This window comes from Parambassis ranga, chromosome 19 (genome assembly GCF_900634625.1).
Source record: "Parambassis ranga chromosome 19, fParRan2.1, whole genome shotgun sequence".
NCBI lineage: Eukaryota > Metazoa > Chordata > Actinopteri > Ambassidae > Parambassis > Parambassis ranga.
Window position 1 is genome coordinate 20,328,123 of NC_041039.1, and position 17,330 is coordinate 20,345,452.

The following is a 17,330-nucleotide window of genomic DNA, read 5'->3' on the forward strand; positions in this document are numbered from 1 at the left end:
AGACCCTCAATCAGGGATGGGAGCCCAGAAAAACCCATGCCAGTCCATTTTTAATGGATATTGTGGCAAACAGACCGATAACGACCCATGTAAATGTTTGATAATGCAGTGCCCTGTGTCACTTGGGCCTTACTCTAAACCACAGCTGAAGTCTGCCATTTTAATTTCCCTCCTAGAGATACTCAGCTTTTAGTCAGTTAGTCTTATCTTTAGACCTTTGTAATGCCATGTTTATGAAGCCATAGCAAAATTTCAACAATTTCAACGATTACACTCTGACCTCTGACACCACTCTGTGACCTGCTGACCACACCCAACCTAATCATCGTCATGAAATTCCTCAAATATTGATGTTTCCATGCAGAAAATGCTGATGTAGCAAATACAGTTATCCACTCTGCTCCGAATAGACATAATTCATGGTGGTGATTTATTGACAATATAAGAAAAACATACACTAGACAAATAAAAGAGAGCAGCTGAAGAACGTGTACAGTATGAGGTTTGGACAGTTCTTTATTTCCCTTTTATAAGGCTGCTGGGTCTCCCCATAGTGGATATACATATATATACAGGAGATTGCTATACTGAAGTTACACTGAGGGCAGAGGGTCCATATTACACAGACTTCAAAAAACAACACTGATAGAGCCTCACCTCCAGGTATCAGAAAACAGAGAGAGAGGGAGAGAGAGAGAGAGAGAGGAGGAGGACAGGAAGAGGGAAACAGCACAAGAGAAGGGCGAAGTGAAGGATGAGGGGAGATGATGCAGTCTGAGAGCCTGACTCAGCTGCCTAATAACTTAACACTAGAAAATAACATACAGATTTCACGCACAGTGCATCTTAAATAGGTTACGTGAAGAACCATTTACCATAAATATCTGTATTTTCGGGAACCAACATATATAAAAATGAATTAAAAAAAAAAAAATTGTTCAGTCTTTTTTTTTTCTCCTTTCCATCGTCGTGCAAAGCGTTCTTCCGTCCCTTCCTGGTGTGGGCTTTTTTTTCCACCCTGCCCGCACCTGATCCAAACAAACGAGGAAAAGGAGACAGAACCCAGCATCCCCTCCCTCCCCTCCCCTCCCCCCATAAAAGCATATGAATTAGTAGAAAACGAACAAACAAACAAACAGAACACCACAATCAACTCATCACAAAAGAACCCACAGACACACAGAACAGCAAGAACACAGTACTCTTTTTTTTCTTTTTTTGAGCTTCTTCATCACCGATATTCCTCTTCATGGTCAGTATCTCATTGTGGTCTTTCTCCTGGCGTTCTGGTTGGCGGCAGTGGAGTGGTCCTCCCCCTCCCTGGTGGCTCAGTGGAACTGGGAGGCTACCCTCCAAATTGGCTGGTCAGTTCAGCAGTGATACTTTATCTCTCAATTTCACAGTGTGGTAGGAAAAGAAGGGAGCGGAGGGTTAGTTGTGGGGGGCCATAGGGGGAGGGAACAGGAATCAGAGGAACCACGGCAACAATTACAAAACAACTAGAAACCACGACCATCCATGGGAAAAAGTAAACAAAATGGCTGCTTTACTCCTTCCTTCTGAGTTTCATTCCCGCCGACTTGTGTGGTTGGGAAGGCCTTGATTGGCTGGAGCGTAAACTGATCGGATGGCCCGTGTTTGTGGCAGAGATGGGTTTAGGGAAGTCTAAGGCTGATTGGAATCCACCGGTGGGCATGTCTTTACAGGGTGATATGTCATCAGGAGAGCGAGGATGTGTGGCGGCTGGGTTGATGTGTGATTGGCAGGTCAGAGAACGAATCCCGGCTTATTGGGTTCAGGCACGCTGCTGCAGTGCCCGCCTCTTGCGGCTGTAGTAGTGACGCATGCCGGTCTGTCTGGCAAAGTTCATCATGTAGTTTTGTTTGCGTGTGCTGCGGGGATACAAAGACAGTAAGAGGGGGGAGGGAAAGGAGGAGGAGTGTGAACATTAGTGAGCAAGTAAAAGCCAGACAAGAGTCACACGCGTTCCACATGCACGCACTCTAACCCATGCACGCAAAACACACGAAGGGTCGAATGCAGCTTCCACACTTTCTCACGTCCAGGTAGATGTTTGCATTTAAAATCAACCATAACCTCAAACACTCAAAAGCTGCATGGCTCAGAGAATGGGCGGCTGTACTTTACACACCTGGATTTTACATTATGCACAAATGAGAGGCAGCTAGATGATGAACACGCTGATAGAACTACTATAGCTACATGTATCCAATGGCAGACCAAAAGTCACAAGACAGGACAAACTACAGGACACAGGGAGTCTACCAACACACTAAAACAAATACTACGGGCAAAACTCTGACACTGAGTGTTTGAGGTCAGAGTTAACAGAAAACAAGGCCATAAAATGCAGGGATGTGAGCAGGAAAGGGGTGGTTTTAGTCACAGAAAAGCTTCGGAAGATCACTCTTGCTTAGCCTGTTCATTGCCTCTTCCATCCAGCAGGGCGGTGCCAGTGAGCCAGGAGTGCAGCCAGGGCAGGCAGGGGGGCCTCTGCGAAGCAGGGTGGGGAAGGGTAGGACAGGGTAGGGGGACGCCGGAGATGGCGCATGTATGTGTGTGTGTGTGTGTGTGTGTGATGGCTGATACTGTGAAGGGTGGATGGGAGGGATGGCTGATATACTGCATGTGTTTAAGAGAGTGTGTATAAGTGTGTGTGAGTAGGAAGCTCCTTGCTCAAGAGTCATGTTGTTGTTGTCTTGGGACAGACAAACACCCATGAGTGGATCAAAAGGATGGAGAGCCATGGCAAACAGTCGATCCATACAGCCATGCAAGTATGGTTGGAAGTTGAAGAAAACATCTTGTGAGTTCTTTTGGAAATACGTGTGAGATGTTCTGCATGAAATCTGATGCTGATATGCGAAGGAGGATCACTGGACTGTACAAGTCGGCTTGTAAGTTAGCAGTCACAACACTACAGAAGACTGTAGCCGAGGTAGCAAGAACAAAACAAACAGATACGGGTATAGTGATGGGATACATCACACATATACACACAAACACAGTACCATTGACTTTTGTGTATGGTATTTATTCTTTCAAGTGCCTCGTCAATTGTGCTGCTGCCATTTAGTCAGGAATTGTTTCATCTTGTGTCATTGTGTAAAAGCACTTTTCCTACCACCACTGTGTTATCATGGATTACTTCCTGCCTCTGTGTGTCAGCCTCCACCTGAACACTGTGAGTGGCTGGCCTGCCCTTTGACCTGCCTGGGGCTTTACTTTATGTGAGGGCATGGAGGATGGCCATGGAGATGAAGAGGAGGAGTTGCTGGGTGTGTTAAGTGAAATAAGGGAAGGGTGTCTGCAGTGTAACGGTGAGAAAAAAAGGGTCGGCAAGAAAGGCGAGAGGGGAGGAATGAGGGGGGAGGGCTGCATTCAGGAAGAGGCGGAGAACTTACCTGACACTACAGCCATGCCAGAGGGAGCAGAATACAGAAGAGAGCAGAGGTTAGAGCGCGAGAGGGGAGAGGCAGGAGGAGGAGGGGACTGCTGTCTCGCAGAAAGGTCTGAGGGGGAAGGAGCCCCGGCCTGGGGAGGCAGGGGCCCAAGGTGGGGAGAAGGAGAGAGAGAGGAAGGCAGAGAGAAAGTCAAAGGTTCGAGAAAGAAGTGCGAAAAGATTGAGTGTGAAAGATAGATAGAATGAAGAAGAAAAAAAACACGACAGAAAGTGCAAAGCAGAAGAAACCGTGAAGAACAGGCGAGCGGAGAAATGTAACAAGGATAAAGAGAAAGATAACCACAGGTAGATGTGAAGACAGAGAGCAAGATATACAGCAGTAACCCATCCGTTGTAAGCCAGAATGGTAGGTCAAGCAGAGAAAGAGAAGAGGAAGTGGGGGGGTTTGGAGAAAAGAAAAGGACAAGGAGAAGGAGAAGGAAGACCAGGAGTGAGGTAGGAGCAAATGTGGCACAAGCAGAGGAGGGAGCATGATCAGTGATGTTAAGCAGCAGCAGGGAGCAAATGAAAAAGATTTATAGCAGGAGGAGTGAGAGGAAGAATGTGTGAGAGGAGTGGTGAAAAGAGAGAAATAAACAACAGAGCAACGTGTGAGGATCAAGGCCACTCATTTCAGCAGACACTGTTGAAAATTGAGCGAGTGCAAGGAGGGGGGAGAGGGAGTGGAACAGGTCATGGCCATGTCGACCAGGGACAGCTCAGGTTAGGCATTAAGTGTGTGTGTTTTAGTGTGTAACTGCATAATCTTTACACCGCATGGCTATTGTATATGCAGCACCCCACACCGGGGAGAATGTTGCTCTACTACCCACAGCAACATGCAAAAAAAAAAACTCCAAATACTCATGTTTAAGGTATGCTATAGACCAATGTTCATGATATCTTCAGTGCTCTGCAGAATCTGAAAGCTGAATATGACTTCCACTTGGAGGAAATGTACTGGTCCGGGTTAAATGTACAAATGGGAAAAAAAGAAAAGAGAAACACAGTGAATAAATGTCTGTGAGTTTAACGATCAATCAAATTTAAGACCATGTTATTCCCTTAAGAAAGAAATACAGTAGTGTCATTTTGCATGGAATGAATGTGACACTGACAACAAGAGTAGACTATGAGTTCACAGCAGAACAAAAACACGTTTTAATATATATATTAATATATATCCGTTTCCTCGGTCTCTGCTCAGAAAACTCATCTATGCCTTATATTTGGCCACTATGAGCAGAAACTGTAAAATAGTGCAAACTATCAATGGAGGTGTCTCTTTAGCCCCAAAAACAAACCAACGTTATAAATAATGCTGGAATTTGTTCACCTTTTAAGCCCTTAAATACTGTATGTTGTAAAATGATTTGGGTGAAAAATACATCAGACACATGGACTCTACAAAACACTGAAAATATGACGAACTGACAGCAGCAGTTGATCTGTTGTACACTGAACAGCCATCCACAAACAGGACCCTGCAGCCAATGTTTTGCCTGTGGTTAGCATGTAAACCCCCAGCGACTGCTCAGAAGCCTGCTGTAGGTGGTGAGAAGGGTACATGTACACTAGATGCACTTCTATCTGTGTGTACATTGTATCCTTTTGTCAATGTGGAGCAGGAGAAGGAATCGATTGTATAGGTGAAGCTTAGGTTAGGGGAACAGGGAAAGATCAAGACTGATGGAGGCCACCTAAAAGGGAGCTGGGGAAGCAGCGGTGGCCGGCTGGGAATTGGGTACTCACAGAACTACTTCGACATGATCCAACGCCCACTGGTCATGTCCTGCACCATCGTGACGTGGCTGCCACCATCGCAGCATCACCCCTTTAACTCTCGCCTCCCTGCAAAGACCATGGAAACATCGGAGGGTCGGAGAGGATTTCGTGTGACGATCATGTCAGTGTTTACCAGCTTCACACCAACAGTTACCACACACTCACATCATAATAAGAAAAACTTTTAAAGGATTTCATTGTTGTACCTACTGGTTGGTGGTTTTATAAACAGAGTGCTGAACTTCCTGGACCAGATTGTAGAAGGACTGTTCTAATGCAAATCATTTAATAATGTCAGCTAATTTTTCAATATGTTTGTCATATTCCTGAAGCGTCAGATCAGTCAATGTGAAAGAGGTTTCACAGACTATTTTCCTAACAAGAAGCCAGCTACAATTAGTCTTAAAGGTGGAGGCAGTGTCTGCCTTTAAGTCTAGACTTAAAACTTTTCTGTTTAGTAAGGCATACAGTTAGCCTTAGACCTAGTGTGTAGCACAGCTATGCTGCCTACGTTGTCGGGGGGCACAAACATGATCCTCTGAGCAGTTTCCCCCTCACCCTCTGACCTCTCCTCTACTCTCCTTAGTCTGGCTCATACTGGGTAACATCGTCTCATAAACTGTGTTCACTGTCTTCCTTGTAGTTTTGTGCCTCGCTCTCTCTCCGTCTCTTTACAGGTCTCAACACCCATGCTGACCTGCAGTCCGGCCCCTGAACTCTCCCTAGGCCTACGTTGTCGGGGGGCACAAACATGACCCACTGAGCAGTTTCCAACTCACCCTCTGACCTCTCCTCTACTCTCCTTAGTCTTCCTCGTAGTTTTGTGCCTCTCTCTCTCTCTCTCCCTCTCTTTGCAGGTCTCAAGACCTGCATACTGACCTGCAGTCCGGCCCCTGATCTCTCCTGTGTTCATTGACTTCATCAGCCCCTGCTGCTCATCTTTGCTTTGATTACTATCAAATTACTATTACTACTTATGGACTGACGATATATATAGATATCCATTATAATATAATCACTGTTTCATCTTGCTGTCATGTTTGCTCTGTACTGTATCATGTTTGTATCATGTTTGCTCCTCTCTCTCTCTCTCTCTCTCTCTCTCTCTCTCTCCTTCATCCTCTCTGTCCTGTCTCCCTCTCCTCTCCTCCTCTACCCGGCTGACTAGCAGCAGGACTGGTTCCCCCTTAAGTAGACGGGTCCTGCTCAAGGTTTCTTCCGCTTAAAGGGAGTTTTTTCTTTGCCACAGTGCTCTTATGGGGGTTCGGGTTCTGGGTCTCACGCTCGCGCTTTGAGACAATTTCTGATTGTAAAATGCTCTATATAAATAAAACTGAATTGAATTGAATTGAATTTGAATCTCCGTGATAGCAGGCTGCTTCATTGAGCTTGATGTGTTTGACCACATGATCACTCACAGTGGAATGTTGTAGGAAACTCTCTGGGCCTTTATGAAGTCTTTGGGCTGGTGCTGGGCGATTACATGCCAGCTCACGCCATTGTTGACGCTGTATTGTAGCAGCACGGCCCGATCAACTGTGTCAGCCTGATCCAGGGCTATGTTACAGCTGTCTGTCTGTGCCACACTGCCGATCTGCAGCACAAACATGATCTTACTGCAAGGAGGGAAAATATAGAAGATTAGAGAGGAATGATTAAACCTTGAAAACAGATTATACTTAAAGGATCTGTTCTAGCTAAAAGAATACATCTATTTCTGTTTTGTTAGTACCTGTACCTGGCTCTAGTGAGGTCCAGCGGTTTGGTAACTGCCTGCCTCATCTTACAGCCATTAAAGTAAAGTGAGTCTCCATGAGCATGTGGTGACAGCTGCCCACACCCGCTGCCAACTCCACCACCCTGGATCAGCTGCCAGCTCTCCTGAGACACGCTTCCGGACTCAAAGTTGTCCTTGATTGAGCTAGGCAGGTCATTGCTGGAGAGGGAGCAATCGTCACCTGTCGAGGTGAAAGAAGTAAGTGATCAGATATTGATCACATTTTTTTTTTTTTAAATCCCAAATGCAATTCTACTGAACGACAAAAAATGAGCAGGTTAAATAAAACATGCTGTTTGTGGCCCACCATGGTGTCCTTCATCACAGATGCAGACTACTCCACTTGTACAGTAGCCGTGGCCGCTGCAAAGCCCCGGACAGGCCTCTCCAATGTAAACATGGTCCACTCCCCAGCTCTGACGCTCTCCTGTCCCCTCTTTTTGAATCCAGCGGAACTGGGTAGCCCTGTGAACAAACCGAAAAAAGGCTCACAGTGCTGCAACACAAAAACCAGTTTTTATGCCTCTCTGCAATGCACTAGAGTTTGTGTGCTCCTACCCCGAGGAGACATGGTCTGGCAGCTGGACAGTGACCCTGGTCCACGTTGAGCTGTTGACTGGGCTGTAGATTGTGGATTCGTGGAACTGGAAGGGAGAGCAGCCCACGTTGTTGACTGAGGAGGGGAGACACTCTGACTGTACCAGCTGCCACGAGTCAGACCTGAGGGCAGAGAGGAAGAAGAGCTGAAAACACTCCATGCCCAACATTTGTTAAGGTTTGTAAACAACAACACTATTGACTAATCACTTGGCTATATCTTTTTCCCACCTTGCATCCTTCCTGTACTGCAGCAGGACAGAATGATGGTCTTCACATGTGTCAGCCTCACAACCAACGACAATCTGCAAAAATAAGAAATAACAAGTAACTCATGGACTCCTGTACAGTACCATGTAAAAGATAAAGGACAGATACTATCAAAGCAACGAGTCAGTGATGTACCTTGAACTGTAAAATATAACCAGGCTGCACGATGAGTTCTCGGGTGGCCAGGATGTTGTGCGTCCTGTCTTGGTTCTTGTTAGGCCAGTACAGGTGAAATGAGGGATTTCCACAGAAACCAGCTGTCCGCACAGCATTAGGGTAAAAACTCCAGCTCTCCTCGTGGGAAACACCCTCTGGTGACACAGAAGAGGAAGAAATCAGTTTCCCCAGTAATACAAGTCAACTGTCAATACAAGTGAGTTGTCTGGGTATGAACGCAGCAACAAACTCACCATCATCAAAAGTATCAAGCAGAGTGGATGGGTTGATGTCTGACCCTCCCACCAAGATGTTATCGATGGCCCATTGGGCTCTTTCCAGGCTCGGGGCGGCAAGGCCAGAAGAAATGGTAAAAGGCTGCCACCAGCGCAGGCGAGTGGCATTGGTCAGAGCTCCTTCTGGTAGAACAATATAGTCTCTCCTAACTGACACGTACTTCAGGTAATCCATCTCGTGCAGCAGAGTCCAGGACACACCTGAGTGTTTAGAGAATGAGAAAGGAAAGGTTAGGCAAAAAAACTAAAAACACAATGCAATGTCACAGGCTGTTAGTTTACCTCCGTCAGTAGAATAGTCCAGCAGCACTCCCTCTTTACGACAAGTTGGACGGTGGCACATGGTCATGTTATCTTCACTTCCAATCCTGGCCCAGTATTCCACAAACCTATCAAAAAACATTCAATGATCCAGTTCAAGTAGCACAACATTAAACAGAATTCCTCTTGTTGTAATTCAGAGAGTACGAACTTGGCTCCACGCAAGTCCAAGTCCGCAGTGACAGCCTGTCTGGCATCTGCCCCACCAAAATACAAGGCTGTTCCCTCCACTAACACACCACAGTCTGTACAGGGCTTCCCGCCCTCCAGCACCTGCCACTGAGGACCTGCTGCCCCTTCCCAGTCAAAACGCTCCTTCATAGAAGCCTGCAGAACAAAAAACAAACACATAATCAATACATTTTTCTAATTTGTCATAAAGTTGTATAAAATAAAACATAAAAACTACCTTAAGAGCAGTGCTGGCATAGCAGTTTGGCCCAGTGAACCCTGGATCACAGAGGCATCGCTGATCCAGACAGTCTCCATGCCCTCCACAGTGGCTGTCACATGCTGGTCCGATGTAAAAGTTTTCCACACCCCACTGAATGTCTGAGTGCTGCTGGTAAAACCGGAACCGCACCGCTCTGAGGAAAAAAATTAAACAGAGTATACAAGTGATAATAATGCATTAGTATTACTATAGCTGGAGGAAAAATGACTTACGTGTCAGCCAGGCTGTCAGGCAGGAGGTAGACAGCCCTCTTCCAGCCCTCTGCAGGGAAGAAGACTGATGGCTGTGAAACCTGACCACCACACCGAGGGTCAGCAGGCAGGCACTGAGGAACCAGGTACTTCCATGTGACCCCGAAATCTACTGAATATTGAACGTGGACTTGCCGGTCTGCATGGCGCTCTGGCACACTGCAGCCTACAGCAATCTGAACGACATACATATATTGAAGAGATTAATTTAGCCAAGTAGAACAGCCTATTCTCCCCAACTTTAGTTTACAAAATAAATGAAAGGTGGAGAAAATACATGTTTATATTACAGGAGTTTATTGACTCTTACCTTGAACTGCATGACCCAGCCTTTGCCTGAAACAATATCATGTGTGACAGCGTACACCTCTCTCCCATCAGCGTTACCACACACCATCACGCCATCAGGAGAGCTGCAGAAACGCTGCACCGAGCAGTCCTCTGAGAACAACCAGTGATCGCTCACTGAGGACAAAAACAGGAAGAGAAGCACATGTAGGACTCAAAATAACATGAAAACTGCTTTAGATCATGATTCAGAGATGTTGTACCTATGGGAGATTCTTCCTGCTCACTCAATTGGCCAATCCTTCCTGAAGTTCCATCAGCAGGAGCTCTCTCATGGTTAGGCAATGCCACCCCTCCAAATGTGTCAGATATCTGTGCCCGCGGGTCAGAGCCAGAGATAAGGACATTGTCTAGAGCCCAATCACTGTGGTCTGCCCCTTCATGCTGTGGCTGCCACCAGCGTACACGTACTCCTTCCTGACGGGCAGCAGGGGGCAGCAGCACATTCACAAACCTGAACAGATGGACAGAGATTAACAAACATCCCGCTTCTCTTCAGTCAGCTGGTATGTACATGCATGGCTGACAAAAAAAACAACCTCACCCAGGTTTGGTGTAGAGATCATAGAAGATCTCTGTCAGTAAATGCCAGTTGATTCCTCCGTTCAAACTGTACTCCAGTAGGACACCTTGATTGCGGTTACTGGGTGGGATCATGCAGCCATACATGAAGTAGAACTGGATGAACTCTGCATTAGTCAGGTTCAGGTCCACGGTCACCAGCTGACGGCTACAACTCTGTGTACAAATAGATGTCTCGTAAATCTGCACTCGAACTGATACCTGAACAAGACCTTACAAGAACAGTAAAAAGTAATATATGTTGATATGCCCTAATCCTAAATAAACACGACGAAAAAAAGCTATACATATATAAATGAGATGAAAGACTCACCCCACTGAAGTGCAGAGCAGATCCGGAGGCCACAGCTCCACACACAGTGCTGAGCTTTCCACCAGTGAGTAAGTGCCAGTGACTGAGGGAAGGAGCACGACTGAAACTGTCCTTCAGTTGAGAGGGCAGAGGAATAACAGGCTCATCGCAGTACTCTCCACTCCACTCTGGATCACACCTGGGGAGGATAGAGTATGGAGTCATTAAGCTACTGTAGCTGTCAAGTTCAGAGTTATTTTGTTGAAACACAGATGTGGTAAACAAGAAACAATAATATCAACGTGACACAACACTGTATATACAATCATCTTTTCTTACCTATTTACTAGTAGCTGACATTTACAGACATCACACGTTTTTTTAAAATGTGCATGGCTACTTACACACAGGAGCTCTGTTGGCAGCGTCCATGTCCAGAGCACATGTCTGGGCAGCCGTCTCCAATGTAAAGATTATCCAGAGCCCAGGTCTGCTGCTTGTCAAAGGGAGCCTGCTGGAACCACCTGAACCTGGTGGCTGGAGACCTAAAGACATTTCACAGGTAAATAAACACAACCAAATAAAATGATACAACATGGAACCGGACTGGGTGCATAGCACTTTTTGACTAAGAAACTGGGCTGTGCAAACCTAGCATATGATGGGATAGGCAGGGTGACGCGGCCCCACTTGTTGTAAGTGTCAGAAACCAGAATCCGTTGCAGAGTGTAGGACGAGCAGTCTGGGCTTGTAGGCAGGCAGTCTCTGACGACAGGTTGCCAGGTCAAACCCAGGTCCAGAGAATACTCCAACTCTACAGCTGCACAGACACCAAAGAGGTTGTTTTCTTTTAAGGTACTACTCCATCATATGACTTACTGATACCAATAACAGGTCAGCTGTATTGCTTACAATAGCAGGAGTTGGTGACAGAGCAGGAGGCAGAAAAGTCAAACTGGATAAACGCATCTTGACCCAAACTGATGTCAGTGGTTACAGCATAGCGTGTGTTGGACTTTTCTATAAATGCAAAAGCAGGTCCATCAGAGCCACACACAGGCATTCGTGTCCCTCCAGGATGGAGAAGCCATGAGCGCCCATCGATGGAAGAGAAATCATCTTCAAGCGGTCCCCAGCCACTGGCACTGCCACCTACCACCACCTGTGGAATGGAAGAAGAATAAAAATGCTTGGATGGATAATGGCCACAATATTTCAGCGCAGGATGGATAGATTGTTGGATGGATCATCAGTTACTTTACCTGGTCAATGACCCATGGGCTGTAAAAGTGTCCGTTTTCAGAGGGCTGCCACCAGCGGAGTCGAGTAGAAGGTGTTCGTGCACGCAGCGGTATCTCAAGGGCCACCAAACGAGCCTGATTACTGCTGTTGCTGAAGAGGAATTCCTGCAGGAGTCCCCAGGTGACACCTCCATCCACAGAAAACTGCAGCAAAACAGGCTGGGAGCGAGGGTCTGGAGCTGCTTTACCACAGCCGAGGCGCAGGAAAAACTGAACAAACCTGCAGAGAGCAGCCATTATTATATGAGATTTCACTTAAATAAATAGATAGTGAATAAAATGTATTTTTGCATTTCGATTCATCGAATCATCATGCTGATGTAGGTATACCTTGCATTTGATAGGTCCATGTCATTAGTGACCAACATGCGTAAACCGTCTTCACTGAAGAACAGGTGGTTCCCACTTGACATGATTCCACACTTCCTGGATGGTTTACCACCACTCAGGAGACTAAAACGCTCAGCATCCACAGCGCCCCCTAGAAACACAAGTACTGTCAAATGTCTCGATAAAGGGACCCCTGATCTTTAAATTATAAATGAATGATCAATGTAAATAATCTATCCAAAAAAAAACCACACCTTAAATTCCACTGAGATGGCTTTAAGCTTCTTAGGTGCTACAAAAGTACAATAACTACCTGACCAGTTTAAAGCCCTGCAAATTGGATAGCTGTTGTTCACACCATATATCTGCTTAAGTTAACACACACCATCACATACAAAGCTAGGCACCATTTGTAGCGAGCTTATTTATGCTGGTGTACCTTCAAAGTCCTCCTTGAGGAAGTCAGGGTTTGGGGTCTCAGGCAGAGAGCAGTCAGGTCCAGAGTAGCCTGGGTCACACACACAGTGTGTGCCACCCACACAAGCCCCATGACCATTACACATGTCCTGACACTGTGGGCCAATGTAGACATTGTCCAGTGCCCATGTTGGAGGAGCAGAACCAGTTGAGAAGAAACCCTGATACCAACGGAACCTCACTGACCTGTATTGGAAAAAATAATTCAACAATTAGCAAGGTAGATATTATGTTGCAAACACTGTTTCTTCTACTGTCCAGGATGTATCCAGTTCTTACCCACACAGTCGGAGTTTGCCAAAGTGAATGACCTCTCTCCTCCAGCCCTGAGTAGTACCAGGGAAATAGATGCTGGCAGGGTGAAGTTCTGTGGAGCAAAGTGAGGAGGGCTGGGGTCCACCGGCACACAGGGGTACCAAGAGGTGCCATGTGGCGCCAAAGTCCCGGGAGAACTCAAGCCGCACAGGGTGGGCAGAGGAACTTTCAGCTGTGCAGCCCACATTAATCTGGAAACACAAAAATAAACAAGATGAGTGAAGATGACAAGCGAGGAGATAGAATTTGATTAAGTGTTATGATCACCTCGTACCTCAAACTGGATGATAGTGTTCTCATTTACTTCAACGTCCCTGGTGGTGATGGAGTGTTCTCCAAGCTCACTGGACACAAACACCATAGCTGACTCATCCTCCTCCCTGCATTAATCACAAACACCAAGCAGGGTTTAACATTAATAATAACACAGAAGACATAAAACACAGTTAAGACACTGTCAGCATTCAAAATGCAGCAGAAAAACTTTCTTACAGGCCAGTTTTCTGGTAGGGACAGTAGAGACCAGTGTTTCCTCCTGGAGAAAACAGCCAGTTGGACTCATTGGGGCCTTCCTCAAAACTATCTATCACCACCGGTGGGTTGTGTAAGGAGCTGCCATCAATGATGAGATCATCTATCACCCACACCTCCTCCTTCTTACCTAAAAGAAATATTATAGAGCAGATAACAAATATCGTGTTAGTGTTTGGAGAGATGTGAGAGAGAAAAGAAGGGTAGCATTGGAGGAAAGAAGAGCAAACACTGTGCATGACTTACCACTGTTATAAGGCTGCCAGAGTCTGAAGCGAGTGGCATTGGTCTGAGCACTGGGTGGCAGCGGCAGGTGGAGGAACAGAGTGTCAGTTGAAGCAGGGAAATAAAATTCATCCAGCAGCAGCCAGCTGATTCCTCCATTCACAGAGTACTGCAGCAGCACTGAGTGGGAGCGCTCCGGGACACCTATTATAGCAATCATAGACAAAAACAATCACATATAGAAACATATAGAAAACCCAAAAGAAGGGGTAGTAACAATTACCTTTAGTGATGAATTTGAAAGAGAACTGGATATACAGAGTGTTTGTGCAGTCCAGATCCTGTGACACTATCATTCTCAGACCATCCTGCAGACAAACAGGAAAGGCACATTTGTTATCAAGCAAGATACAGTATTGATTACAAGTTGTGTTAACTGTGTTCTGTGCATGGTGTAAGACCCCCTACCCCTTTAAAAATGAGGGCAGTTCCAGATTTTAGAGGCTCCCCACTCAAAGTTCCCCTCTCTGCTCCATATACTTCAGGCCAAGTCTCCTGCTGCAAGTTCTCATTGAAGTCCTCTCTTAGCAGAGATGGCAATGGGGACAAAGGTACACAATGTGCCCCTCCATAACCCTTATCACACCTGTGTGAGAATAGCAGAAAAACTTAGGGTAGGCAAAAAGTAAATACGTTAGACCGCTGTTCGGGAAAGCCAATTTTACGTACACACAACGTCCGTTGTCACACAGACCATGTCCAGAGCACATCCAAGGGCAGCCAGGAGCAAGTAATACGTTATCTAGAGCCCATCCTTCTGCCCCTGGGGTGAAATGGGTCTGGATCCAGCGGAACCGAGTTCTGGGGGAACTGACATTTACCAGCATGTTATGAAAAATAGGTGTTAACAAATATTTTAAAAACTATTTTCTCTGGTAGTCTTGTGTACAAAAAACAACATACTTTGCAGCACTGGGCAGGTAGACAGTGATCCTCCTCCAGTGTTTATACTGGGTCGATGTATAGATGGAACTCTGAGTATAACCAGCACAGCCAATGGCTGGAGGCACACACTCTGGTGTGATGAGAGACCAGTGACGACCACAGTCTGTAGAGTACTCCAGTCGCACACCATGGGAGAAGGAAGTGGACTTACTACAGCCCATACTCAACTCAAACTGGAGGAATGACGAGCCTGACACCTCGAAGTCCCAGCTCTCAGCGTATCTCGGCTTCTCTGCAAGAACAGTGTGAGGGAAACATTACAGCTTTGGTATTTAGTGTAGCCTGATTCCTGCCAATATACCTTTACTGTTATTGATTGCTTTTTACTTTACCTAAATTAGGTCTGAAAATGAATATGCTGTTACATCTGTTTCATATTAAACATCTATTTACATATATAATCTAATGGATGGATTTGTTAAAGGAATTTCGTTTAACTGTGTAGTATTAGATATTTATGGGCATATGCCAGTAGGCCTCTCACCCATTGATCGCAAGGATAGCTCTAGCCTGGATGGGAGCAGCAGTAAACCACACATCCACCTTTCATATTTTAATAAGGAACTTCTTAGGAACCATAATATTGACTATCATTATTTATCATTATTATATAATTCAGAGAATAATCTGATGGTTAACTTTCAGGTCAGTGCCACATTAAATGAAAAAGTGTACTTCTCAAACACAAACTTTGATGCCAAGTCAAATATAGCTTTGGAAATAATACGTATTGTTGAGTTATGTGTGTATACTCCAGCGCACAGTGTTTGAGAACAGCCATTGACTCTGACAATCAGAGCCTCATGTGTTCATTTGTAAACACACAGGACCTTTATGTTTATAAATGTGATGCCAAATTGCTCTCACTGTGCACACTTAATAAATGGCCCAGTTGCGATGTACTATTTGCACAAAGTAAAGCTGCTCACAGCTTGATGCAGGCATAAATAAAAGGCAGGATGTTCAGTCAGGTTTGTTCTCATTAATAATGCAGCACCCATGGCGCCACAGTAAATGGGTGATTCAATTTCAGCCTGTTGTGTGTAGATTACTCTAATGTCCCTATGCAGCCACTTGTGTGGCTTGTTTGAACACTTGTTAGTGTTGATATACAAGTTTTCCATAGCGGTTCTTCGACACACTTGTGTGATCAAATTATTTTATATTAAAACACACACTGGACAGCTGTTTTGCTGCAACACTTTGCTTTCCAAACACATTCGCACTGGGCTGCTCGCAAAAAAACATTTAGAGAAGCTGTTGTGTTAACTGTTCTCCTAGGGATCACTTGACAATGACTGCTGATGAAGACCTTTTTTACTTTTAACTACTATTTTGTAAGTACACATTTTCCTACTCCTAGTTGTGGAACTGATGTGGACAACACTGTCTTCATAAGCCCTCCACTCCACATTGTGTTTCTGTGACTTACTGTCAATGGCCTCAGAGTTGAAGGTAAGTGCTGTGTCCAAAGACAAACAGTCCACAGTCACCTCTCCACCCTGAATGCGGTACCAGTTGTGCCTCAGAGGGGTAGTGCCATCAAACTTATCATGAAAACCTGTTCTGGAGCTGTCATTCATTCCAATCAGAACATCATCCAGAGCCCACTGGGCAGAGTGTTTGCCTAAAGGAATATAGTGGAAGACCTAAAGTTACACAAAATTGAATCGACTTTATTTTTCACAATGCAATTGTTATTGTTGTTATCCAAGTGTACTAACCTTGCTGAGGCTGCCACCACCGAAATACTGTGTAAGGAGTTTTCGCTGGGGGAGGCAGCTCGATGGTCACGACTTGGGGCTCCAGGAAGGAACTAAAGTCCAGCTCCCTCAGAAATTGCCACTGAACACCATTGTTGGTAGAGAACTGGACAATGACACCTAAAACAAAAAAAAGGCCATTTGTTGAGAGGTTAGAGAATAATTTGCAGCTTTGGAACTGAAAAATATATAAAAAAGCCACAAAGAAATGAAACTGAGGGTGACGGCTCTGCATTACAGGTCTAACATCGCTGTATCCTATCTTGTATTAGCCTGGAGTTAAAAGACAATAGAAGAAAATATCTAAAAACCCTGATTAATACAGAGAAACTGTTTAGGAGGCTAGCTGTGTTTTATCTGATGCTGCAGAAATGATCAGACTAAACCTTCAGCACTGCTGCAGGCATAAAATGTGCTGACTAATGAACAGAATACAGCAGACAATGAGGACCAGATCTGTAGCTGCACAGCGTTGGCTGGATCACAGGGCTGATCAAAGACACAGTGAGAAGAAACAGATGGAGACAGGCCAGTGGTGAACAGATCAGATCAGATGTGGAGCTGCTCTCCACAGACTGCAGGACCAGCCTTGTTGAACCAGCAGAGGGCCTCAGTACAGTATGCAAAGTCCTGAGGTTTGAGGATTACCTTCATTTCGGGAGCGAGGCCGTGTGCAAGTGGGTCCCAAACTCTTGCTGCCAATTCGGATGTAGAACTGAACCAACCTGTATGCAGGAATAGGCATAAATTAATTCCACAGTGCACACTAACATCTGTACTGCAGATGTTAG

At 45.5% G+C, this 17,330-nt stretch overlaps 1 protein-coding gene across 3 annotated transcripts in view; it reads right to left on the bottom strand.

Moving 5' to 3' along the window:
• Window positions 1-498: 498 nt before the first annotated feature.
• Window positions 499-17,330, bottom strand: part of reln (reelin) — an 82,138-nt gene continuing 65,306 nt past the window's right edge. The window contains exons 31-65 of one of the 3 annotated variants that reach the window (XM_028431274.1): window positions 17,188-17,264; window positions 16,501-16,659; window positions 16,209-16,403; window positions 14,735-15,008; window positions 14,501-14,641; window positions 14,240-14,417; window positions 14,055-14,139; window positions 13,793-13,975; window positions 13,508-13,676; window positions 13,290-13,395; window positions 12,980-13,206; window positions 12,663-12,886; window positions 12,224-12,374; window positions 11,855-12,113; window positions 11,505-11,754; window positions 11,244-11,412; window positions 10,997-11,137; window positions 10,614-10,791; window positions 10,263-10,456; window positions 9,922-10,172; window positions 9,681-9,835; window positions 9,332-9,546; window positions 9,075-9,252; window positions 8,817-8,992; window positions 8,627-8,733; window positions 8,303-8,545; window positions 8,028-8,203; window positions 7,854-7,927; window positions 7,584-7,745; window positions 7,333-7,490; window positions 6,987-7,206; window positions 6,667-6,864; window positions 5,216-5,314; window positions 3,426-3,431; window positions 499-1,892 (exon numbers count right to left, since the gene is read on the bottom strand). In XM_028431274.1, coding sequence (XP_028287075.1) covers window positions 1,796-1,892; window positions 3,426-3,431; window positions 5,216-5,314; window positions 6,667-6,864; window positions 6,987-7,206; window positions 7,333-7,490; window positions 7,584-7,745; window positions 7,854-7,927; window positions 8,028-8,203; window positions 8,303-8,545; window positions 8,627-8,733; window positions 8,817-8,992; window positions 9,075-9,252; window positions 9,332-9,546; window positions 9,681-9,835; window positions 9,922-10,172; window positions 10,263-10,456; window positions 10,614-10,791; window positions 10,997-11,137; window positions 11,244-11,412; window positions 11,505-11,754; window positions 11,855-12,113; window positions 12,224-12,374; window positions 12,663-12,886; window positions 12,980-13,206; window positions 13,290-13,395; window positions 13,508-13,676; window positions 13,793-13,975; window positions 14,055-14,139; window positions 14,240-14,417; window positions 14,501-14,641; window positions 14,735-15,008; window positions 16,209-16,403; window positions 16,501-16,659; window positions 17,188-17,264 — 5,875 coding nt within the window. In that variant the 3' untranslated portion in view covers window positions 499-1,795. Of the gene's footprint in view, window positions 1,893-3,425; window positions 3,432-5,215; window positions 5,315-6,666; window positions 6,865-6,980; window positions 7,207-7,332; window positions 7,491-7,583; window positions 7,746-7,853; window positions 7,928-8,027; window positions 8,204-8,302; window positions 8,546-8,626; window positions 8,734-8,816; window positions 8,993-9,074; window positions 9,253-9,331; window positions 9,547-9,680; window positions 9,836-9,921; window positions 10,173-10,262; window positions 10,457-10,613; window positions 10,792-10,996; window positions 11,138-11,243; window positions 11,413-11,504; window positions 11,755-11,854; window positions 12,114-12,223; window positions 12,375-12,662; window positions 12,887-12,979; window positions 13,207-13,289; window positions 13,396-13,507; window positions 13,677-13,792; window positions 13,976-14,054; window positions 14,140-14,239; window positions 14,418-14,500; window positions 14,642-14,734; window positions 15,009-16,208; window positions 16,404-16,500; window positions 16,660-17,187; window positions 17,265-17,330 lie in introns of all 3 variants that reach the window. The other 2 variants (XM_028431272.1, XM_028431275.1) reach the window with 2 other exon arrangements.